The following is a 25,080-nucleotide window of genomic DNA, read 5'->3' as shown; positions in this document are numbered from 1 at the left end:
CTGGGGCAAGGTTCGGGAAGCACTAATGGTGTTCATTTCAGACCACAGACTGGGGCTTCAAATCATGTATGGACACTGGCGAGCCCACATTCACAATGGCAGCGCTAGTGCCTTGGGCAGCTCACAGCAAATCCCGGGATGCTCAGCAGGCCCTTAGGTGTGTTATTCTCAGGTCTACCTTTCACTCCACAGGATGGCATCACCCATCTAGCCATCCACCCACTCATCCAACATCGACCATCAGCTCATCACTGCCCTTAGTGCAGAAGACTGGTGAACAAGTAAGGCAGTTTCTGTTCTCAAGGAGCTCACAATCTGGCAGGGAAAATGCATTAAGAGAAGAGTCATATTATTAGACACATTATTAGAAGAGCAGTAAGTATTCTGGAAAGGAGCATAGGGTCCTGGCTGCTGGGGGGAGCAGTCATTTGTCACTGATCACATTCTCCTTAGAATAGTCCCTGTCATACTGGAAAACCACTTATTTTTCTTTCCAGTCATCAGAAGTAATTTAAAAAATAAGGTATATCTCCACCCCCCCAATGGAATTCTGAATATTTTGCATGTTTGGAAAGAATGAGGTATGATTTAGGAAAAATTTCTGAGAATGTAGGTATACATAAATTATGAAATTTCATTTGATATTGCAAAGATATTAGAGATACTAATTTTTCATCCTGTTGAAAAGTATTCAGTATTTCATGAAATACTAATTTCATTCTTCTCTGTGGTTACAATCTATATTTGAGAAATAAAATATATATACCATTAGCACCTGCCTTAGTAAATCTGTACCCCACAATATCATTTTTAGGATAAGAATTTGTTTGAGCTTCCTTTCTTCTTGCTCCCCCTTTTGCCCTTCCGGAATTATTTCCTCCCTCCCTCCCTTCCTTACCTCCTTCCCCCTTATTCTCTCCCTCCTTCCCAGCAAATATTTTGGAGGGCCTAATTGAATTCCAACAGTTTAATATACAGTGGTAAGAAAGCCAACAAAACTTATCTAAACCTATTAAAATACCTTTCGGCAATGCATCGACCAAACGCCATTTTATCCCAGTGCAACTTGTTAGGAAATGCCTGTTATGTCAAGTGAGGTTCTCTTGTCCGGAGCCATGACAAAGGAGCAGATGACATGCCTCATGCAGCGGGCTTCAGTGCCATCCTCCTCTGCATTCTGCTGAAAACCTTACCTTCTTCAGGACTCATGAAAGAGCTATTCCAATTAATACAGTATGCATTCTTAAAGTCCCATAGGAAATTTCAGATAAAAATTTTGCAGCTCCAATACAACTAGAAAAGTCCTCTGGTGCCAAGATTTAACCACAGGAGGATTCCTGTCTTTCTCGAGGCAGGTAAACACCCTCTGGCGCTTGTCAGGGAATCTTCAGTTGTGTGGCTGTATCTGAAGGACTATGAATACATTTAACTTATCTTGTGGAAACGTCTGGTTCCTTACACACCTTTCTTCGCCATGCACGAGGTAGAGCAGAATACATCATTGGCTTCAGTCTACAACTTCATGCCCTAACACGGGGGAGGCCCTGCATCTACTGGTCCTCTCTCTGGTCCTCCCGGCCCTCAGTATGCTGTGAACAAAGTGCACTTGGAGGACAGTGTGAGGAGTGAGCACGGGTGAAGAAAAATCACTTTGTCTCATTTACAACATCTGAGCTTTGGCAAGTTGTCTTCTCCAGTAGGTTTATTATTTGATTTTAAGAAAGTAAAAAGATGAATTGGGAGATTGGGATTGACATATATACACCAATATGTATAAAATAGATAACTCATCAGAACCTGCTGTATAGCACAGGGGACTCTACCTCACTTCGCTGTACAGGAGAAATTAACACAACACTGTAAAACACCTATACCCCAATTTAAAAAAAAAGGAAGTAAAAAGAATTAGATTATTAGGAAGCCTCCATATGAAGCAGAGCAATGCCAGATGCCAGCTCTCCTCAGGGAACAGAGCAGGTCCTTACTCACTGCCAGGTTACGAAAGACAAAAAAATATTTCACCATCACTTGCCGCTAAGGCACCTGTCAAGATACAAGAGAACTTTTTGGTTAGTGCATTTCGTTTCCTAACCCCAGACTTCTAAAACTTTCGAGGGAGGGAGGCTTCTTGGGAGGTGTTGGGACTCCCTGGAGGTGGTGTTTCATTTGCCTGGACTGGTCTGCCTCGGCAAGATCTCTTCGCATCACATAAGTTTCTTGGAAGAAAAAACCTGAAATGCCTCTGATTTCTTCATATTTATAGCTGCTCTTTTCCCTTTAGTCTGCAACCCTACTCTGTTTCAGAATGGTTCCAGCGAGCTGTATTTCGTAAGTGTGTCCTCAAGTTAACCCAAGTCTTGAGTTTTGCTTCATGTGAGAGAATCCACAGTTAACTCAATTGATGAATTGAAGGCTATACTTTGAAGACACTGCTTTCCTTTAAAAATCTGTTTAAAACAGGCTGTTATGACTTTTTCAGATCTTTTTGAATGACCAAGTCAAAAAGAAACACAAAAATCCCCCAGAGAGTACTTGAAAATTATCCGACCTACTGGGAAGTGAAGATGAAAAACAAAGTTATATCTTTAAAAATATCTAGAATGTGTTAACAAATTGCCCAGTATTGTGATAATTGTATGTAACAAGATCTTTGAAATTTTATCCATTTAGCAATTGTATTAATACCAAAACCAACACCACGAAAACTTGGTTAGCCAGAAAATCCCTGTTTCACTTAAAAAATGTCAGAAACTTTCTAAATATAAAGGCTATTTCAGCAAGAAAACTGTCCTCTTTGTGTAATTCTACACGTCATCAGTGATCTTAGAATCCCAGGATCTCAGATGTAGGAGCCTACAGCAAATCTCATCCAACCCCCTCATTTCTACAGACAGGACCTGAAAGGGCGAGATTCCAGGTGGCTGTTGAATGCGTTCAGCTGAATGAGTGTGGAGCCAGGCCCCGCCTGTTGGCCCAGTCCACCTACTGCCCCTTCTGCAACACCAGGCTGTTCCCCTGCTGAGCGACTTCATTACAGGGGTGGAGGGACACTGGGAAACATATGTATTGACTCCAGGACAAGAAAGATTCTTCTTGCAATTGTCTCTTTCTCCTACAAGTGGGACACAGAAAATTTTAGTTAGCAAAAATGCCTGATAAAATGTTAAGGTATGCCTAGTCTTCCTTTAACAATCCTCTGAATTAACTAGACAATAGCCCAGCCTTTCTTGGGGTGGGGGGAATAAAACCCCACTCCAGGTGTTCTGAATGTTTCTGCCATTTGGAAATCATTGCACAATGGTTAAATTCTCCAGGTGACTCCTTACCACTTGGTATGGGACAGATATGTCACTCCTAAAGTACCTTCCATGATTTAAACAAATGAACAAAAAAAAAATCCAAATGTAAAATGCTGTCTTTTTAATTACTAAATTAAGAAAGTTAAACAATTTAAAAATGTAAACTCACAAAGAAATCATAACAAAAAAGGAATTAAGACTTCAGAGTTGCCACTCAGTATTAAAAACTCAATAGAAATAGGGTTTTTGACTTGTTAAACATATGTAATTCAAAGTTGGTACAAACAGCAACTAAGAATGTAATACTTTTTTTTGTGCTTCCCCATGAGATGTAAAGTAGTGCATAGTTATTTCACTGGAGGACCCTTGGACATAGAGAAAGTCATTTCATTAGCAGTACAGGACATTCAAACACTTATTTTACAATGGGAAATGTACAACCTCCCACCCTCACCTTCCCATAAGGGTTAGTTGAATGAGAAAGTTTAGCAGGTTGCCACGACTACAGTGCTATGGGTTTTAGACCATTTAAATGTGGTTACAAGGTTTATTAAATTAAAAAAGTTGGAAACATTTCAGCATTCATGTTTTATACAAGAAGTTTGTGTGGTATCCATCTTCTAGTTCCCCTGGTAGTATCGGCCACTTGCTTGCTTTAAAGAGGCTCACTTTTAAGTTTCAAGATCGTAGTAAGTCGAAGCAAATACTGGAAACAGAACTTGTGAATTCAGCTGGGGGGGGCGGGTGCTGCTGAAAAGAGTCAAAGTAACAGCCATCTACAGGCGCAGTCATGAACCAAAAAAGTGCAATCCAAATTTAAAAAAAAAAATCAAATCATGTTTTGCAAAAGCCAAAGAACGAGGCCACTGGTTTTCAGAATAACACCGGTGCTTTTATGTTGATTTTCCAGTCAAATCCTCACTCTGGGTCCCAAAGCTCTATGGCCCACGTCGGCCACGGTCTCCACGTTAGCACCCACATGGTGTATGTACAGGGATGTATATATTATATATATTCGTATTTAGAAAAAAGAAAAAAAAACAAACACCTGTCCTGGTTGGTTTTTGTTAAAACATGAAAAAAAATTTTATTGTTTTAGACAAAGAGGCCACTTTTGGAAAATAATACTTTTTTTTTTAGTTGAATCAGGTGAAGACAGAGTTAAAATCACATAGGATTTGCATTTTAAAAAAAGGAAAGCACTAGGATCGTTGGCACTGGAATAACTATTTACACTGAACAGAGGTTTGGCCTGTTACATAACATCGATACAACGCATTTTCCAAAGTCTGAGAAATAACAAGGTTCTGTCTCGTATGCTTCACAGAGGAGGTTCGGATTTGGGGACAAGTGTCATTAATGAGGGCCATGGAAGTTCGTCAGCTTCAGAGTCACATGCAATCTGATCCTGGACAGTTCTCACTGCTCTGCTGGGAGCAGCTGGCTACGGAATTGAAAGCTAATGGGGAGGGGGCGGGGAAGCCTCTTGGACCAGGCCTCTCTCTGCAGACCCAGGTCTTACAGGTTTTCACCAGGCTGATACTGGGGCTCTGTGGCGGTGAAGTAGTCTTCCAGGAAGCCCTGCAAGTACTCGAAAGTGGGCCGCTCTTCGGGGTCCTTTTTCCAGCAGTGGATCATGAGCTCGTGGAGGGAGATGGGGCAGTCCTGCGGACAGGGCATCCTGTAGCCGCGCTCCACTTGCTCCAGCACCTCCCGGTTGTTCATGCCTGCAAAGACAAGGGCCATGAGAGCGGGTGTGCCGGGCTGCCTGGCCACGGCCACCGCCCCCTGCACCTCCTCTTTCTTCTACGTGGAGCCTGCGGGTGGTTAAAACATGTTGAGGGCTGTCTTAAATTAGACCCTGTCTTTAATGGGCTATCACACCACTCAGAAATAAAAAAAGGACCCCACTACTGACACACGCAAAGCCCCAGAGGATGAATCTCAAAAGCATTATAAGTGAAAGAAGCCAGACACAAAAGGCAACATACTGTGTGATTTCATTTATATGAAATTCTAGAAAAGGTAAAACTACAGTGACAGAAAGCAGGTCAGTGGTTGCTGGGGAGGGGGGGGGGCGGGGAGTGGAAGGGGAATCCTGCAGAGGGGCCGCAGGGAACACCAAGGAGTGATGGAAACATTCTGTATCAGCAAACCATCCCCCTAAAGGCCAGATGGTAAAGATTTTAGGTGCTGCGGGTTGCATACGGTCCCTGTCGCATATTCTTCATCTTATTTATTTTTCTACAAGTCTAAAAAGGTACAAAACGAAAACAGGGTGGGAGCCGGATTTGGCCCACGGGCTGTAGTCTGCCAACACATGTGCTATATCCTGTATGTGGAGGTGTGACTATTTATGCTTGACAAAACTCACTGAATTCTTAAAATTGTTGAATTCTATTGTATGTAAATTACACTTCAATTAAACTGAGAAAAATATGAATGAAGCAGATAAAAACAAATCCATGGAATGAAAAATAAACCGTCCTTTGTTCACAGGACCCGTGAGCTCCATTGATGAACTTCATAAATTGGCTGTCCTCGTGCCTGGGCAAGCTCTTGGTGCCCCGCTGTCTGAGATCTGACATCACGCCACCACGCTGGGCACCATCCAGCCCAGCGACCCCTAGGTGCCCTGAGGTTTGATGACTGCGATGGGGAGACAGGGCGTCTGTGTTTACTGATGACCTTGGACAGGCCATCTATCATTGGAGACCTTTGCGACCCGCCGGGGGAGCTGCCTGATAGTGAAACATCAGGATGCCTGGAGCTAACAGGAGACATTCTGGGAGATTGCTAACCCTCAGGAGAATGCAACCTCCCTGCACGCTGGCCTTCTTGACAGAACAGGAAATACCACACTTGGGGTGAGCCGAACGCCCTGACCCCTTTCCCAATCACTGCCAGGCTCTCTCCTCTGGTTTTCCTTCCCTTTTCTGCCATATCATGTTCTGCCATTGCCTGCCAAGCCCTTGTATGTTTTGGCTGCTCCTTGGCCCTGAGCCTATAATCCTCTCCAACTTCTGACCCAGTTAATTTACAAAAGCAAGAGCCCGAGTTCCAGCCATTCAGAAACCCAGATTTCTTCCCCCAGCTCTCAGGGATGTCATCAGCAGGACACAGCGCATACATGTAGCAGCTCCCTTTAATGCTGGAGGAGGTGGCAACCTGCTGGCTAGAACCCTGTAAGCCTGGCCAGAGCAGCTGGGCCCAGGTCACAATCCTGTCCCCCTGAGTGGGGGACACTCAGACTTCGGGATCTGTTGTCAGTTCTCTTTGTTGTTGCTTTTGGAGCTGGGTTGATCCCGGCTCCCGTGGCTGTCCAGCACAGCCCTGTCAGTCACAGCTTATCCAAACCCTTTCAGGATGCTTTCTTATTCTCTGCCACTGTAATTCCTTGAGGGGATAAAATCCGTGTATTATTCCTGCTGTGTTGAAGTAGGCCTGCGATTTAATTATTCTAATATAACCTTGGTCACATTTCGGGGGTGACCCTTATTTTAGTGAGAGAGGCTCGGTGAGTGAATCTGGGTCCCCTGCCTCTGCACCATGCCTGTCTTTACAGGGGCCCACTTCAGTTGGATGTTCAGTCAGCTCTGAGGCTTATTACCTTAAATCCTCCTCCCACTACTGAAAACTCATTTTGACAACTCGGGATGGAACGGGGGAGCTGGAAGCAAGGGGAGACGCTGGAGTGTCCTGCAGCGCTCTGGACAAACCAGGGCACGGGACAGGGACCAGCATGTCCTTATCCACGTTCCCCAAATCCAACAAGCTCTGCAAAGCAAAAGTTCTGGAAACTCACTTGGCAGCAAAATTGATCCGAACTCACCTCATTCGGCCATAAAGCCTGACCTGGTGTGAGGCTATCGACTGTTTCTCTTCATTCATACATATCGCTATAGAAGTAAGAATGTGTTTGAACACAGGGTGCAGCCCCAGACTCTCCTAGGGTGTTATATAAATTATGGTCTAAGCACTGTATGGACTTTCTAAAAAAAAACAAAAACAAACGAGTCAGACTCTGAGGTACATCCAGTCCCAAGGGTTTTGGCTGGGACGCTCCGGCATCAGAAGTGGCAGTAGCCACCACATTCCAGCCACCCCGAAAGGGTCAGGAAGAGAGCATAAGCGCGTATCGGGCCTTCTCCAAAGCACCTGCTTTGTATTTCAGTATAGACCTTGGTTTCAAAATACCAGTATCTCAGAAGCCACAGGTGGAAGGTCTAAAACCTCGGAAGGTGTGACAGGCCCTTCTGGAGGTGGTACAACCCACCCCCAAATGCCTTCTAATGCTTTATTCTGGCACTGAGACCACCCAAAACCACACCACGGAGTATAACTAATCGTTCTCCTATTGCTCCGCGGCCCTATGTCAGTCAACGTTGCATGTCCTTGAAAAGCAAACTACTCAAATGCAAGGACTGCATGTATGTTTTAGAAACTCTTGATTCAGTCTCCACCAATGGAAAGTTTAATTGGCCACTTGGGTCAAGCCTGATTCTCTAGTGCTCTGCCTGAGCCTGGGACACAGCGGATGCGGCAGCTTGACCCTCAGCATGTAGCGTCTCCCGAGGCAGCCTGCTTCCCAGGCAGCTGTGACCAGGGACGGAGCTGGACCTTGGCCCACGTGGGACAGGGCACCAGCAGCCTCGCCGCCAGCCCCTGTGCACACTCTCCACCTCCGTTCTGCCTGCACCCTCTACTCACTTCTCCTCTTTCCCCTCTCGCGCCTCTACCCAGGCTCCCCAGGCATGGGGAGCACACAAAACCGATTCCACGCACCAGGCCAAAGAGAAACATACCAACGTCAGCTTTGCTGGAAAAGTGGGACGTAAGACAACGCACTTGGCTGACAATGACAATGTGAATGGGGCTGGCTCTTTTCCAACCAACCATAAGCCAGAAGTGGACCTGGCACCTTCACGATGGGCCTCGGCAGCAGTAACCGTGCAACCAAGAGATGCCCACTCAGCAAGGATTGGGTCAGCTTTTATTTCACAAACAACACCCTGAATAAGTGGGTTGTGTTCCTATTTTTAAAAAAATAGTACTTTTGGCTCTAAGAACTTTGAAAAATCATATTTAAGAATTTCTTTTTAGCAAAAATGGATTTTCCTCTTTATACTACTATTTCATGTTTCCTTTTTAGATGGCTTCATATTTTTGTTACAAAGGAAACTGTTATCTCCCCTCTTTTTAGCCACTTTTCCCAAGACATTGGTTTTATCCAACACCTGGGAGGTGAGGGCCAGGGACTGGGAAGGGAACACACAGAAGACTGAGTGCCAGGGTGGTCAGCAGAATCCCGAGGGACATGGAAACGCTGGAAGAGATGAATCTTCGTTAAGCAGGCGGGGGGTGGGCAGGGACGGGGGCGGCGGTGGAGGAGGGTGCCTGGGAATGTTCTGCCCTTTTCTTCCTTCTTCAGTGGGGAGAAGGCCAGGGGAGAAACAGAAAAGATAGAAACTTTAAAATATGGTGTATGTTTTAGGGAAACTCTGTCACCAACAGTTCTCAGGGGAAGCTGCAGTAGAGACTGTTTTTCAATGGGAGGGTGGTCTCTACCAGCCGGTGGTGTCTCACCGTGGGAAGTGTCATGGCCACAAAGCCCCCCAGGGTGTGTTGCCTGGTCCCCAACCTCCGCATCAGAGAAGGGGCGCAGGGCTTGGCGGCCAGCGAGCAGATGTGCTCTCTGTTTTCACTCCAGCCTGCCCTCCTTTGCTCCCACCTCAGCAGTTCCTTACCTTCCTGCTCTCCCTGGCGTCAGTCAGGAAAATGGGCCATTTCCACTGGTCACTCTCACAGGGCACAACTCAGTGGGCCTCAGTTCACAGAAAATCCGTGTAGCCTGCCGTGCTGGGGTTTGCTTTTCAAATTGCCCTTCTCTGCATCTTCCATGAGGGCCTCCTGCCACCCTGCACTTCAGGCTCTCAAACGTGGCCACTAGTAGCATCCTTTCCAGTGGTCTGCCCCAAATCCTGCAGCTGAGATTCTCTGGCCGAGTGGACTGCATTCGCTTCCTGCCATTATGACCACATTATCCTTCCAAATCACGCTGCTGGCTTCCTTGAGGTTCCCGAATTAAGGTCCAGTTTCCAACTCTCACTTTGCAACCCTTACTACGTATGGTTGCCGACAATGTCTGCTTTCCCGTGTGTGCTTTCCTTCCCTCTCTCCTTTTTTTCCCCTCCCTCCTTTTCTTTTACACTTTCCTATTCCTCTTCCTTGAGCTAGATGTTAACTCGGTGGAGTCTCCTCGCTTTTCTTTTGGGTTCTTTAGGGAAGAAAACAATTCATTTTCATTGTCAGAGCCACTTCACTACTTCGACTCTGTGTCTCTCAGCAGGTGACTGGACTTCCCCTGGCCTCAGTTTCTCCACTTGTCAAGAGAACACCTCCACATTCACTGTGCTTTTAGCTCTTTGAAGAAAACAATGTCTTCTATGAACGGAAGGTGTTGGGCTTTATAGCTCTCCGTTTGTGCAGCTTCCTAATACGGATCTCCGAGGGGCCATCTCTATACAATAGGGGATCTTCACTGTTACCCGTGCAGGTTTGCATCTGGGCTGGACGAGGGGTTGCGAGAACCTGGATTTTTGTGCCGTGTTTATAATTAAGCACTTTGACAATGGGAATGATGCTCAGGTTCCCAGATATCCAGCTTACTTGAGCAAACCGAGCTTTCCGTTGAAACGAAATTAGACCCTATTGTGCATAAGGGTTTCCGTCAGAGGCTCCCCCTGGCTCCTCTACGTAAACCCTGGAAAAAGCCCTTCTGTTTACTTGTCTGCTGAGCATTTCTGGGGGTGCCGGGAGGGCAGAAGGAAGGAGGGCGCAGGTAATGGTGCTTGCTCAGCCCGAGAGCGTGCTATCAGATAGATCACTGTGTGCTCTAGTTATCTTACCGGGCTACAACTGGGACGCTTCAAGTTAGGTTTTGGTTATGAGATCAAAGTACAGATTTTGGGCAGATAGATGTTGCTCCACGAGGATAGTTGAAAGTAAAGGAGTGACCTTGAGAAGGCACAAGGATGACTAGTTTTGTTTCTCTTTCCACATCTTAACCAGATAAGCTCAGGATAGCTGTTTTTATTAAGCCCACTCTATTAATAAATACAGAAATGACGGCTACTCAGGTGCCATAACACACAAAGGTTGTTTAAAGTTGATAATACAGTATCACGAACAGCTCCTTTGTCCCAGAAACGTGAAAAAGGGACAGTGAGGGTAAGGGTGCCCACCGGGAAGGCCGCGGAAATGCACAGATAGGGAAGAACTGCCCTCTCCTCCCGCCCTCTCTCCTTCACCTGCCACACTGGCCAAGAGAAACTTTGTGGGGGGAGGTGACAACACGACTCCTGGGCATTCCAGGAAGGATTCCCTCTGGAGGGAACACCAGGAGCTGAAAGAAAAAGCCTGCAGACTGTGGATGGGGGCAGGGAGGACAAAGCACCCCTGGCTGAGATTCGAAGGTTCATCCCACCTCCCATTCTCCTGGCGGCAGAGCCCTAACTTCTTCCCACCCCAAGAGAAACCTGCTCCTGTCATCACGCTGGGCCCAGTGGGGATAAGAGTGCAGGCGACAGTGATGGGCTGCTGAACAGAGAGGAATGTAAGTCTACAGTTCAGGCTCTGTCTGAGGCATCTGAGTGGGGCAGAGGGAGGACAAAGGTGGAGACTTCTAATTCTTTAAGGAAAATGCCATACATTCACTAGTTATCTTCCTCTTCAAGTCATAATCAAGTGACTAGACGCATTCACGGAAGTCAGGCAGCTGTCGGTTGTTAAAAGAGTTGAAAGTGCTTCAAATGGATGAATAAATGTGATACACTTAAGAGAACGTTCCTGCTTTGTCAGATCCTGCCAAATTCCCAAAGCAGGTGTTCAGCTGAGAGCCGGGGCACTGAATGGCCGGGACATTCTGCCTAGAACGGTGCTGGGACATGGTGTCTGAACTGATCACGGGGTCAGTTCCTCAGAACAACTTTGAGGACAGAGGCTACTTTGTGGCTGGGAAAAAACATGCTATATTTATTTGTGGAGATGATGAAATAGAGCTGAAAGGCTTTGCAGGCTATGGGCAAAGTCTTGTTTTAAAAGCCTCATAGGCATAATCTTTTCTCCCCCTGCCTATAGCCATCCATGCATGCATCCATGCATGCATCCATGCATTCACTTAGACTTCCTGAGAGTGTACTATGGGGCAGACACTGTGCTGGGCATAGGGAACACATAAAAGGAGCCCCCTTCTCAGAGTTCAGAGCTACTGGGAAATAGAGACACAAAGACAAGGGTTTCAGCAGAGATGTACCCAGTGGCATGGAAGCAAGCAGAAGGTGCAATCCAGGAAGAGACATGGAGCAGGCTACACAAAGGAGGGGGTGGGCGTTTGGGCCGGGCTTTGAAGGATTCGGAGGCAGGGAGTGGAGCTGAGAAGAGAGACTTGCGTGTCTGAGAGAGATCTCTTGGTGCGAAGCGCTGGCAAGCGGCAAGCAAGAAATCACATCTGGTCACGTTGCCCACTCAAAACCCATCAGTCACTCATCTCACTAACAGTAAAAGCACAAGTCCTCACCGTGACCCAGGAAGACCCTACTGATCTGCCTGGGGCCTCTTGGCCCTCTGGCTCCCTCTGCCCTAGACACACAGGCCTTGTGGCGGTTCTTCAGGGCCCCTGTGCTCCGGTTGCCTCTGAAGGGAGGCTCCTCCCCCAGGTATCGACCCTGAGCCTCGCTTCCTCAGATGTCATCTTCCTGGGGAGGTCCTCCCTTGCTACCCTCTATCCCCGTCCCTGTTTTATTCTTCTCCTTACCCATTACCACCAGCCAGTGCTGAATACATTTTGCTTATTTGTGTTATTGTCTCTCTCCTCTAAGGTATGAAAAGTTCAGGAGGACAGTTTTTGTCTTTTGGTTCACAGCTACACTCCTGGGGCCTAAACGGCACCTGGCATATAGCAGGTATTCAATAAATATTTGTGGAATGACTGAAGGGAAGAGGTATGAAGGACAATGCAAACAAAGGCTTCTGGAGTTTATCTGGAAGACAAGGGGGAGCCATGGACTTGTTAACTAGTAGAGTAGGATAAGCGGGTCTGTGTTTTCCAGGATAACTCTGGTGGTGACAGTGATAGAATGGTGGGGGAGGGGAAGGGGGGAGAGACCGGAAGCGGGAAGTTCTATGAAAGGGGGTCACTGCACCAGAGGATGACAGCCCACCGTGGGGCAGTGGGGAAGTCACTTTCCCTTCCCCCTTGACCCCCATCCTCACCACCAGCCGAAGTAACTTTCCTGTGTGTGAAGGTGACAGAAAGCCACTCTCAGGTATGAAAGAGTTCAGAAAAATGTGTCTCCACCTACTGCTCTTGCAACAAGAATTACGTGAAAATACACTCTAGCCACCTGAGAAATAACTGCATTGAGAAGTCAGGATGGAAATCACGGTGGAAGGGGACTAGGGGTCTGTCCTGGGTGCTGTCCACAGGCACGAGGACTCAGGGCAGCGGAGGAGTAGCCCCTCAGCACATACTGCCCACGCGGTCGCACCAACAGACGGCGAGGACGCGGACAGGAAGGGCCTTCCTTCCATGGCGACACTGGGTGAAGCTGAATGACTGTTCCTTAGCGGTTATTCTTCTTCATTAAGGTAATCATCCTATAATTGGAATCCCTCTATGTAAAAGGGATCCCTCAAGAAGAGTGTACTGTGAGATTCAGAAGTCCGATTAAATGTGATGACAGCTGTGTTAAAGAACAAAAACAAGCAGCATCCGCGGCGAGGGGCAGGTCAGGGAACAACTTTCCGTGGCTCCCATCACGCCCTGGCTGCCACGGCCCCCTGGCCACCACGGCAGACCGGCCAGGCCTCCCTGTGGCAGCACCAGGCCCCTCACGGTGGGCTCTGGCCAGGCTTTCCAGCTGCTGGTCCGGGTACCCCTGCCTCACGGCCTCCTCCGCAGACTAAGCCTGCGGCTCCTTGAGCGGGCGCCCTTCCGCATGCCCGTCCTTGTCTGGGACCCTCTTCCTCAACTTGAGGGGGAAACCCCACGTGCCTTCTCCGTGAAGCTTCCCAGTCGTGGCCCCTTCTCTCTGCCGCCCTCGCAGAATTAGGGTGGCTGTCAAAGCCCCCGGCGTGTCAGCAGTTGCTCAGAGTGTGTAACTAAGCGCAGTAAAGCGGACTTGGTTCCCCTGTCAAACTCCTTTGCCATCCTCACGGGATTCTGAGTGAAAGGCCCTTCTCAGGACCTGCTGTATGCAGATACCTGAATCGGGGCCCCTCCCCCATTATCACAATTAAGATTGGGGGCCCACGGCGGGTGAGTTCAAGTACTCCATCCCTCGAAAATGATTTCCTCTAATGATAGAGAAGTAAGAAAAAAGGCTGATTTCTTCCTGGATTTGATGCACACTTTCTCCATCTGACTTGCAAGCTCTGTGAGTGCAGGGACTGGATTCATTCCTTTGCTCACTGTTCTAGCTCCAGCCACTAAAACAGTGTCTTGCTTGAGGACCGTTCTCATCAGTGCTTGCTGAGAGTATGAATGCCTTGTTTATATTGATTTCCCAGGTCGAGCAAAATGCCAGGCGCGGTCACACCTACTGACGCTACGCCGAATTAATGAAAATCCCAGCCTAAGTTGTAAAGTGAGGCCGCTTTCTTTATGCCAAAACCAAACGCGACAAAAGACTCTCCCTCAGAAACACACACCTGCCTTCCTTCTCTGAGGCTGCCGCCCCCCTCTCCCCTTTGTCTTGGTTTCTGCGTGTGACCCTGAGAAACAAAAAACAGCTTTGTCTTCCTGGAAGGAAAGGCTTCACAGAAACGCAAAACGTTAACCTTCCCCCACAGCTGCATTTAACACATCGGGGGGCTGGAAACTTGGGGGACTCAGGAAGAGATTCATTCAAAATTCAGACAATAAAAAAAGAGGTGCCTTCACATCTTCAAAATCCCGAGACCTGCACATTCTCCCCCTTGAGGAGCCATTCAAAAATGCCCGTGCTGTGCTCCAGGCCCCTCCGGGGCGGCCCTTTCTGCCGTGCTAGTTGGCTATTCCCAGAGCAGCTGCCCACATGGTGCGTGCCGGGGGCAGCAGTCGCCACAGCATCCATAAAACTGCCTTCTGCCTGCATCTCTAACCGCCAGTGCTGGTGCTTCAGAGACAGGGAATTTGTCAATTTTGCCTCTGTGCCAACCTGGCTCTCCTAGGAGTCCTGAGGCTACGACCAACCCAGAAAGAGATCTTCTTTACTTCTCTGCATTCTCCCAAGATGACCAGAAACAATCATAAAAAGGGAACAAAGGGATTACAAATTAATCGGCCCTCGCCGGCTCCTCTGACTGCAAAGATACGATTACAAACTGAGGATTTGCAAGAGCCCTCAATTCCTCGTTAATCTCCACTATCGTTTCTGTGGCTGCTTTTTTATTTTTAAAAGCTCCTTTCTTAGGCAGGAAATGATGGGGAGCTAGGTTCTTTCTGCACTCAACAGTAACTGAAAAATAGGTCCTTAACATTTCAGAAAGCAGATCGTCCCTGCGCTATAACCACTAAAGCGTGGAGGTAAAATGGCACGATTATCCTTTATGTCACCATCTGTCTAAATTAATGAATTCAAGCGAGAATAACCTAAAACCCGTGGTTTCTTTAGAGAGCATGACTCTGATAATCCAGAAAAATTCCAGGGCTTAAGAATCTCCAATGTCTTTACACTATACTTGCTTTTGTAGAGCATATTTTAACTGTTCAGAAACGTGCAGTGAGGGAGTTCCCTGGTGGCCTAGTGGTTAGGATTCTGGGCTTTCAGTACAGTGGGCCGGGTTCAATTCCTGGTCTGGGAATTGAGATCCTGCAAGGCGCACGGCATGGCCAACCCCCCCACCCCCCGCCAAAAAAAACCCAACCAAACAAAAAACCCCACAAAAAACAAAACCAAGAAACGTGCAGTGAGTGGCTTCTAAATTGCGTTTCCCATGTGCCTCTGTTGTCTCTGGCCATCTGGAGCGGGGCCTGCAGAGAGGGCAGGTCCTGACATCTTCCTGCCAGGTTCACTCCCTGGGTCAGTGCTACAGAGTAATCAGAAAGCAGTGAGGGCTTTTCTCCTCTTTCCCAGAAGTGTCTGCAAACTCCATGTGGGCAGAGGTTCTGCCAGTGACACTTCTGCCCTGGGAGCCAGGGACCCACACTCTTACTGAGAGAGGAGAGAACCCATGAACTGGGGCGGGCTGAAGCATTCACCAGCTACTAATTGCATTAATCCTGGCACACGGTTCACGGTGGCTGCTTGTCTACCTACCACGGGGGCTCCCACTTCTGCTTTTCTCTGGCTAAATACCTGTCCATGTGCTTCAAACTCACGCTTGGCAGAAAGCTGAGGATGGGGATTAGAAGGCAAACAGGGTGAAGGTTCCCCAAATGGTGCTGGGAGATTCCCCAAATGGTGCTGGGAGAGCATCCACCCAGGCCCATTTCTGCTGTGCCCTGCCCTTACCTGGGTACGGAACTCTTCCTTTGGTGACCAGCTCTGTAAGTAAGATTCCAAAAGACCACACGTCAGACTTGATTGTGAACCTCCCATACAGGGCTGCTTCGGGGGCTGTCCACTTAATGGGGAACTTTGCACCTGCGGGAAGAACACCCGGTTACTTGTCAGGCAGAGAGCATGGCGCTGGGTGTGGGGCTGGGAAGGAAGAGCAAGTGGAAGTGCTTTCCTGGGATCAGGTTCAGAGAAGAGGATGGGAAGCAGGGGAGACAGGACACAGACTAGGACTGAGCAGCTGTGGGGTCTGCTTCTGGCTCTGCGACCTTAAGCAAGTCCCATCAAAGGGCTGGGCTTGAAGGCCGCTTAAAGTTCTGGCCTTTAGAACTTGAATCTACAAACCTATTGAAAGACATAGGTTTGGTCTGGAGGTAGCGCTAACTTGTGATTTAGGAAACTATATATTTTTTCTTTTGCTTTCAAATAAAGTTATATTTTAATAAATACACATAGAATTAAATCACACTGCTACTCTCAAGAATCCTTTAGTATGTAAGACCATAGTCTGCTCTTACTGAGGTACATAAAAACCAGATCAAGCCACCACGCTTCTCCCAGGGTGGAGACAATTCACTGCTGCCCTGGTGTTATGCTGAGATGGACTGTATTTCCCCAACGCCTCCTACATCTACAGCAGAGAAATGACTTTGCCTCTGTCTACTTCCCCTGTACACTCTCTTTCTTCCTTCCACCCTTTCCCCTGATAGTGGCCACCTTTAATTCTGGGATAGGTTTTTCTTCTGCACTGTATGATCCCTTGCTTACCTCCCTACCTTTCTCCCACCAGCCAGACAGGGTACTATCTAATGTTTGTTTTTAAACAGTGGTTTTATCTCAGTGACTATCTTATGAGTCTGATTTCTCAAGACCAAGAAGCAAACTTTGTGCCAAAGTGAGTAGAATCTTTTCTTTCAAATGTCTCCGATTAAAAGAATCCTTTCTCTAATCAAAAAGGAAGGGTGGGGTCCACCCTGCTTCTTCTGAAGCGAGATGTAGATACGGGGAATTAAAATTGATTCAGCAGCCTGCACTCTCACACATTAGGCTCAGCAATGATAAAGCAGTTTCAGATATTTCACTGAACAAACTAAGCAGGCAATTTTTATTAGTGATGTAAACAAAATTATATGTTTAAAGCATGTTAGTTTTACTTAGGAACTCCTAAAAAAAAATCATACAAAGGCTGACAAAATGAGAAATTTTCACAGTATCTTCTATGAAAAGCCATTATGTGTAAAACTGGCAAATGATTAAAATCTTTGAATTAGCAGTGTTTTAATAACCAGAGGTTAGGATAAATTACAGCAATTAGATTTTTGTTTTAAATACAGTACATGATAACATCTTCAGCAAATCTACCCTGGCATTTTCTGGCAATATAATTTTCCTCTCCATCTCTTCTATGCCCGTGAAATGAAATTAAAAAAAAATCCTACTATTTTATTCCATTGCATCTCACATTAACACTGGAACAGAGAAGTTATTCTATAGTTTTTCTTCCTTTTACGCATCGAGTTATTTTTAATTAGCTATGTTTCTCAAGCATAATTACTTATATCTTTGCTTAAGTGTTGCAAGGTCTGGTATTCTCTGAACAGTCATTTTGTTTTTAAAGTTTCTTTCAAAGCATTCTTCTCACACTTCCTATCCTCCAGCATTCTGTTCACGCAGCTTTGGACTCTGAGCCTCTGGGATTAATGTGATAGATTTTCTTCAGTGTCGAGAGCCAACTTTGCCCTGGACCAAACCTCAGCTGGAATTCTCTTATTTCAGAGAATTAAAGGTATATTAAATTCATTCCTATTTAAACCATCTCTTGAGCCAAATGGCTTGGAAATCTATGTCTGTCTCCGAAGCAAACAGAACAGTTTTCTCCACTGTGCAGACACAAATCCTGCAAATAAAATGACAAGCAAAAAAAGCCTTTCTTCCCTTCTTGGAATCACTCCACGTTGCTCAAGATGTGAGTGCTGAAAGTAAACTGTTTAAAATTGGGATAAAGTCATTTTGGATTTTCTGAGAGATTTCATAATTTCAGATTAAAAAAAAGCAATTATCAATATATCAGTCAGTTGTGCTAGTCTGCTTTATTATCTTCTCATTGTATCGTCTACAGCAAGAGCTATAATATATAAACCTTCAAAATATAAGTTGAAACAAAGGTTGTAATGGATCTCTGATAGGAAATCATTTGTAGATATGTGCTTTGACTTGCGAGCAGGAGTGTACTTACGTAAGTTTATTTTGCATTAGTTTTCTTTCTAAGATAAGCAATGTATTTATACCTAATACATTTCGGAGGGGAAAAAATGAAGAATGTCTTTGTCTGATTTCTCCTACTTTGTTTTGGGCCCAAAATAGCAGCCACTGTTGACAAAAGAAGGTTCTCTAAAGATAACTCACAGTTTCAAGGAAGACAAAATGTTAAATTAAAGCACTGATAAGCTGTTAGTGATTAAGTGAGGTTTCAACTGAGAAGAACTAATCAATGCTCACTCTTCTACTCATCTCAGTACCTCAATTTCCCCTCATTTTCATTTCCCCCCTCCTGAGGGTACAGATGCAGCTCCACATCAGGGAGAGTTCACCTGGGGCTTGCACAGGGGTCTCTGCAAATGGCCATGCGGTTGCACACTGCAAATCCCAGTCTCTGAGAACAGCATCCCTAAGGTTGCCAAGGATACCACCCTGCTGGGGGCTGGATGGGCTCTCTCCTTGGGTAAAGTTAGGAAACCTCAGAAGCCTGGAAGGAAGGACCTCCTAGGTGTAAACATTGCCTTTTCCCTCAAAATAAAGTTCTCCTCCCTCAGATTTCACAGATATTTCATAGATATCACAGTAGGCATAAAGCCAGGATCAAAGTTGTCTTCTAATTGGTATGGATTTGTAGAAAAAAGGGGACAATGTCAGGACACCTACACCACAATGAACTTGGTGTTGTCATGTAACTAGCTGATTTGCTCTTCCTGAAATTCTCTTGTTTGGGAACAGGATTAGATGCCAAAACAATTTCCTCTCCTCTGTACTTCACTGGAGGAAGTAACAGCAGCCGATGCAGGTATGATGATCTGTGCCACTGATACCACAGGCTATGAAGGACCTGGAAACTCTTAGTGTGCTCGTTCAATGTTTAGGTGAACTAAAAAATACGGAAATTATCATCACTCTAGTTTTTATTTCTTACTGAATTAAACAGTTTAGGATTCTGTTAAGCCAACAGACAAAGGCCACACATAATCTATATGGATTTATGTATGGACTTGAAAGCACCTTTTCCACCGATGTTTTCCAGGCAGTGTCTGCAGATTTTACCAACTTCCCAAGGTTAACTCATTGCTGAAAGCCTGACTTGGTGCTGTCATTGGGGCCCAGGTCCCGGAACCACGCTACAGGTAGAATATCTTTGTACTTTGGTCATTTACCTCCCAGAATAGCAACAGGACCAGCTAGCCTCAGGCTAAATCATTTTCTGTGTCCAGTAAACATAGCAGTGTTTTAAATAATCATTTCTTATAGATACCTCACGCCTGCTTCTCTAAAGTCTCCGGAGATGTGAAACGAGTGGGCATCAGCGTTGTGACCAACAGGGAGATTCTACTCCCGCGGCTTCAACGACTACCCTGACTCCAGTGACGCCTGCATCCGTATTATCTGATAGGACCTCCCCTCCTGAGTTCCTGACCCGTAAAACCAATTCCCTCCTCAGAGCCTCCACTGGGACCTCACAGGGCCTCTCAAACACAATATCCACAATGTATCCTCCCCACGATTCTGCTGCTTTTTCAGTGCTTGCTGCCTTGGAAGCTGCCTAAGTGAGGACACCAGAATGCTGAGAATCTTCCTTCTGGATGCCGTGTCTACTGGTTCTCCACCGTGCACTCAGGTAAGCAGCACGGAGCCTACCTAGACGAGCTCGACAGATCTTCATGGAGTCATCTTTGGCCTCTGCTGCTTTAGCGTCGTCTACATTGAGCCTACTTCACACCCTTGAAGGTGTCTGTCCCCCTTCATCCTCACTACCTGCACTCCAGTCCTCACTTGCTCCCTGCCACCTGCCTCCTTCCTGCACTGCCTTCCACTTGGGCCCACATGCACACTCTGGTCCCTCCTTCCCACTCCCCAGCCTCCTCCTGTTATCCGGAGCCTCACCTCCTCTGTTGCCTCACTGGCCCCATGACCTCCTCTGACCGTCCTTCCTGCTGCAGGGCCTCCAGGCAGGCTGTTGGCTTTGCCGCAAGTCCCACCCTACTCCTGCCCCATGGTTGACTCCTGCTCTCCTTTGTTCCTGGCCTAAGTGCTTCTGGCATGGGAACCCTGGCCCGGGCACTAAGACTGGGGCAGTTTCCCTAGCTCTGCACTGCCAGAGTGTCTGGTTCTTTGCGGCTGTTACCATTTAAGTGCAGTAAGCGTGTGAGCTGTCAGAAGTGCGTTTTTCTCCATAGATACCGTCCTCGGGGGCCGGCACGTGTCTTTCTGGATGGCCACCATGTCTCCAGTATTGAGCCCAGTGCCTCATGCACAAAAGGCACTAGGTAAGGGGGTGCTGAATGAATGAGTGACTGGACACTGGTAGGCCACCGGGCCTTCCCTTCCAGGCTGAACAACCTCGGTTCCTTATGGGGCTTATTATCAGTTCCCTGCTCTCTGGCGAGTCCTCGCCTTGTCCTCAGTGACCAGTGTCGCTGTCTATAACCATCTGGATGCGCTTTTACGTGTTTGACAACTGTCAACTACAGTAGAAAAGCATCTGTCACACACTAATGAAACTTAAAAACACCTGGAAAAACCCTGATTTTAGTGCCAGATGAAGGGTGTTCAGAACCCCTTTGGGTCTGAGTGAACCTGTCTGAGGTGGTGGGAATCCTGGACTTGGCTCTCTGAGGGGCCTGGGGCTGAAGCTGGGGGGTAAGAGCCGCAGAAAGACAAGGTGGCTAGAGGCCTTGGAGCATTCACAGCCAAACAAAGTGGAAAATCCTTTTTTTTTTTTAACAGACTGGGATGGAAGCAGGTGACTGGATAGCAATCATTCCACCTCACTGGTCTTCCTTAGAGTAAGGTTAACAACCATCCATGTTTTAAGTAAGAGAAAGGAGAAAGCTGTGGATTTATTCAGTTATCAAAGTTTGTCCACAAGACAACAGAAGATCCCACCCCTGCTGGACTGGTCTTGTTCTCTCTCTTCCTACCGTAAGTATTTCTGGAGTTTCCTATGTGCCTGGCGTGGTCCTTAGTGCTGGGGCTACCATAGCGAATGCAACCTCCTGCTCTCAGGGGGCCTGCAGGCTAGCTTGGGAAGGAGATAAAATAAACGAATGGCCATTATATATGTCAGACAGCGACAAGTGCTATAAAGAAGAATAAAATGGGCTACAAGCACAGATTTTGTGGGTTCTTCAAGTCACACTAAGGACTCCGGATCCCACCTGGGTGTGGTGGGGAGCCACTGGGGCCTGTGAGCATCCTCTACCTCACCCTCTCCTTGTCTTTAAAACATGGAAATAACGCATTATTACCTAGAGAATGATCTGTGATGAGCCAGAACGTGAAAAGCATTTTGACTTTTCAAAACTCTTGAAAAACATCATGACCTTTCAAGGCCTCTGGGTGTCTATTAGCAATTAGGTAGATCAGCGGTCCCCAACATTTTCGGCACCAGGGACCAGTTTCGCGGAAGACAATTTTTCCACGGATTGGGGTGGGGGAGGGGGGATGGTTCAGGCAGCAACGCCAGCGATGGGGGAGCGGCAGATGAAGCTTCGCTCTCGCTCGCTTGCCCGCTGCTCACCTCCTGCTGTGCGGTCCGGTTCCTAACAGGCCGCAGACTGATACCGGTCTGGGGGTTGGGGGCCCCTGGGGTAGATGATGTGCCTATTGTCACTTCTGTCATCATGTTTATTTAACTTGTGGCTCTAGTCACATTTGTGCTGTTTAGCACACTTTTCACATTTGGGTAGTACAAATCATCTCAGAAACAAAGGAGTGAAACTTACTTAGCATACTCCAACACTTTGTAAAGCTCAAACATTTCTACGAGAAATGAATGATCTTTTCTGAGTTTATTCTTCCCTGACGCTTTTCCTTTCTTTCTAGGCATTTCTCTTGTCTCTGCTGTAGGCTTTTCCTCAGTCTCCCTCTCACTAATTCCAAGTGTGTTTAGAGGCCTAAGTGCTGTAGACCCTTCTCTCTGCTGATTCCCTGGAGGAACATGCCCGCTCTCCTGACTAACCCTGCCCGGCATCTCTGTGTGAACTGGGCGGGAAACACTGGACAGACTCTGTCTTTCATCTGAAGTCTTGGTTCTCAATTTGCAAACGTCTAAGGGACAAAGCCTCTAGGATGTCCTGCCTTTATCTCAAAGGTGGCAACTACAAATCTAAATTCATTTTTCATTAAATCATTTTACTATGAATAAGACAGTCTGTTATAAAAGAAATTCTTGTAGGTGGAAAATTTGACTACATGACTGACTAAGTTGATTCTCACTTTAATATTCTAGGATGCAAATGGAGTTCCTTTCTACTATCCCTGTTCTGGGGGTCAGATTCCTACTCTACCAGGCTTCAAGGTGAAAAACCTGAAAGCTGGTTGGGACTTCTCCCTCTCCTAAAACCCAATATCCAATCCATCAACAAGGCCTCTTGTTTGCCTCTCTGACGAGTCTCTCAAACTTTCCCTTTCCTGTTTAAGTTCTCTGCCAAAACCTGATTTGGGACCTCATCCCTCTGGTCCTCCAGCCATGGTGCCCTGCCTTCAGCTCATTGTCTTCCCAATTAATCCTTTTAAACCTCAGCTTCCTAACGTCCACACCTGCCTCCCCGGCAACCATACAGTGCGTTCCCTACTGCATTAAGCCAGAATCCCCCACCCAGTTTTCTAGGACCCACGTATCTATTCAGCTTTGGTTCTTGCTGCCCCAAACACACAGTTACTCTAGCCTAGTTTGCTTTCCCGTAACCTGTACCCTGCACTCCGCATAACCATGAACTTGCCTCTTCTACATTAACATACCCTAAATGTCATCTCTGCCCCGCCTGCTTAGCTAAAGCCTGCTCAGCTCAAGTCCCACCTGCCTCATCAAGTCACCTGCGACTACTCCAGCCTTCATCGTTCTCACCAGTGCTCTTGGGAATCAGTGCTATAAACAACAGTTTAATGCTTGACAATAGTAGCTCCCACAATAGCTAAACATGTATTGAGTGCTTGCTAAGTGTCAGGCGTCATGCTAAGTGCTTTACACATATGAGGCAGATACCAATAACGGTCGTGTTCTACAGATGAGAAAACTGAACAGAGGTAAAACGATATGCCAGAGGATGCATGTAAATGGTGGAACTGGAATTTGAGTCAAGGGAGTCTGGCTCCAGACCCCAAACACTCAACCACTACTGCCACGCCCGTGTTTCCAACACGTCTCTCTACTAGTCATTTCGTCTTTCCTTAAATAGAATGTAAATCCTTTGCCGTTGGAGACCATGTTTTATACTGATCTTCTCCACAGTACCTTGCCTAAGGCTGGTTAAACAGCAACTGCTCAGTAAATGTTTTAATTGGCTAAAGGGTCAACCCAGCAATTTATTCAACACTGATGGCCACAGAGATTCTCTTCCTTTACACAAATTTAATCAAACGGAACAAAGAAGAGAGTGACACAATGCAGCTGTGGAACAAATAATTATTTTCACCCTTACAGTTACAGGAAGAAAATCCTTCTGACCACACTCCAGGACGGTCTAACCGAAGGCTTTGTTTTTAAGTGAAAACAGGGTGACCAGCTAACTTCATTAGGTCAGCACGGCGCATCCCAACCCCCAGGTCCCAATCAAGTTAATGAAGGTCCTTTATCTCCAGGGGCCAGGCAATCTGCTTTCTTCTGCCTTAAACAGAAACAGTTCTCACTTGATTCAGTTACTTACAGTACTTTATGCATCTTGGTGCATTAAGGCTATGGCAGCAGCATTTCAAATGCTCGAATGAAGGCTGCAGAGCCTTTCACTCTCAGGTCTGCCTCCTGGACCAAGTGTGTGGAAGTCAGCCAGGAAACGGGGAGCGAATATTCTTTGTGACAATGCAAAGACGTCAAATTGTGGGCTGGGCTGGCGTGGCCATTTGTGGAAGGCCAGGGCAGTCATCTAGGAGAGGGGCTCCAGCAGCAGGCAGACCTGGGTACACACACTGGCTTTGTTGGGTGACCATTTAAAAGCCCCCTCAGTCTCAGTCTCCTTGTCTGTAAACTGGGGATGCTGATAACCTCATGAGGTTGTGATGAGAATTATAAATAATTTAAAGGGCTCGGCACAGTACCTGGAGCCTCATTATACCTAAATAAATGCCACCTATTATTTTATTTGGATCTTAGTGCAAAGGCACTGAGTTGCATCAGGCCAGCCAAAGCTCTCCAAACTTCAAGGGAGGGAAGGAGGATGAGGAAAACCCAATACACTCAGCAGCCAATCACTGAAAACTTACTCAGCATCCAGTGAGTCCCCAGCACAGTGGGAGTCACCTCCTGCCCTAGGACATTCCAGGCAGCTGTGGGACAGAGCTCACAGGCAAACCCAACAGAAAGCTTAAATTGTGGTGCTGGCTTTAGGAACAAGAGGACTCAGGAGAGAGGGGAAAGAGGAAGTACCCAGGGACTGGGGGCTTGGGTAGAGGCGGCCACATGAGAACGCTGCAATGTGACCCTCAGTTCTTCCTGGGGCTCCAGGAAGGGGCCAGGAGAGGCCTGGGGTGGGGGTTGTGTAGCTCACATCACTGGCTCTTCCTGGATTCCTGGACTGTCAAGCCTTTCTCTCTCTCTCTTTTTTCCATGGTGACCAGGCCAATTCCACAGCCCTGAAAATATCCCCTATGGCTAAAACCTGGGCCAAGGTGGAGAAGGCAAAGCCAGCAGAGCATAAAAGCTGCCAAGTCCTCCCTACAGAGAATGCAAGTGGTGCCCTCATAGCATCTGCAAGGAGGAAAGGCATTAATATCAACAACAGACACTGTTTTTCTGAACCAAAGATCCATCCAGAACGCTCTTTAGCTATGAAGCCTCAAACTCTGCAAATTATTACGTCCAGGATTAAATAATGTGAAGTACTTCAACTTTAAAGTTATCCTGGAGAATAAAAGAAACCATGAACTATGCCAATAACAGGAAGCTGATTATATTGGTGCGGGGTGGGGGGGGGGAAAGGAGGGGTGACAAGGCAGGACTAGGGCAGGATATCCTGTGAAGGAGGTAAAGCTGATCT

At 46.9% G+C, this 25,080-nt stretch overlaps 1 protein-coding gene across 5 annotated transcripts in view; it reads right to left on the bottom strand.

Annotated features, from left to right (window-relative positions):
- Positions 1 to 4,356: 4,356 nt before the first annotated feature.
- FYN (FYN proto-oncogene, Src family tyrosine kinase) overlaps positions 4,357 to 25,080 on the bottom strand; it is a 199,429-nt gene continuing 178,705 nt past the window's right edge. For 4 of the 5 annotated variants that reach the window (XM_024740943.1, XM_024740946.1, XM_024740947.1 and 1 more), the window contains 2 exons: positions 15,794 to 15,925; positions 4,361 to 5,026 (listed from right to left, as the gene is read on the bottom strand). In XM_024740943.1, the coding sequence (XP_024596711.1) occupies positions 4,818 to 5,026; positions 15,794 to 15,925 (341 nt within the window). In that variant the 3' untranslated portion in view covers positions 4,361 to 4,817. Of the gene's footprint in view, positions 5,027 to 15,793; positions 15,926 to 25,080 lie in introns of all 5 variants that reach the window. The other variant, XM_024740942.1, reaches the window with a different exon arrangement.

The sequence above is a fragment of the Neophocaena asiaeorientalis genome, unplaced genomic scaffold (genome assembly GCF_003031525.2).
Source record: "Neophocaena asiaeorientalis asiaeorientalis breed wild unplaced genomic scaffold, Neophocaena_asiaeorientalis_V1.1 scaffold203, whole genome shotgun sequence".
Classification (NCBI taxonomy): domain Eukaryota; kingdom Metazoa; phylum Chordata; class Mammalia; order Artiodactyla; family Phocoenidae; genus Neophocaena; species Neophocaena asiaeorientalis.
Note: the sequence above shows the minus strand (reverse complement) of the source record. Positions and strands in the feature narration are given on the sequence as shown.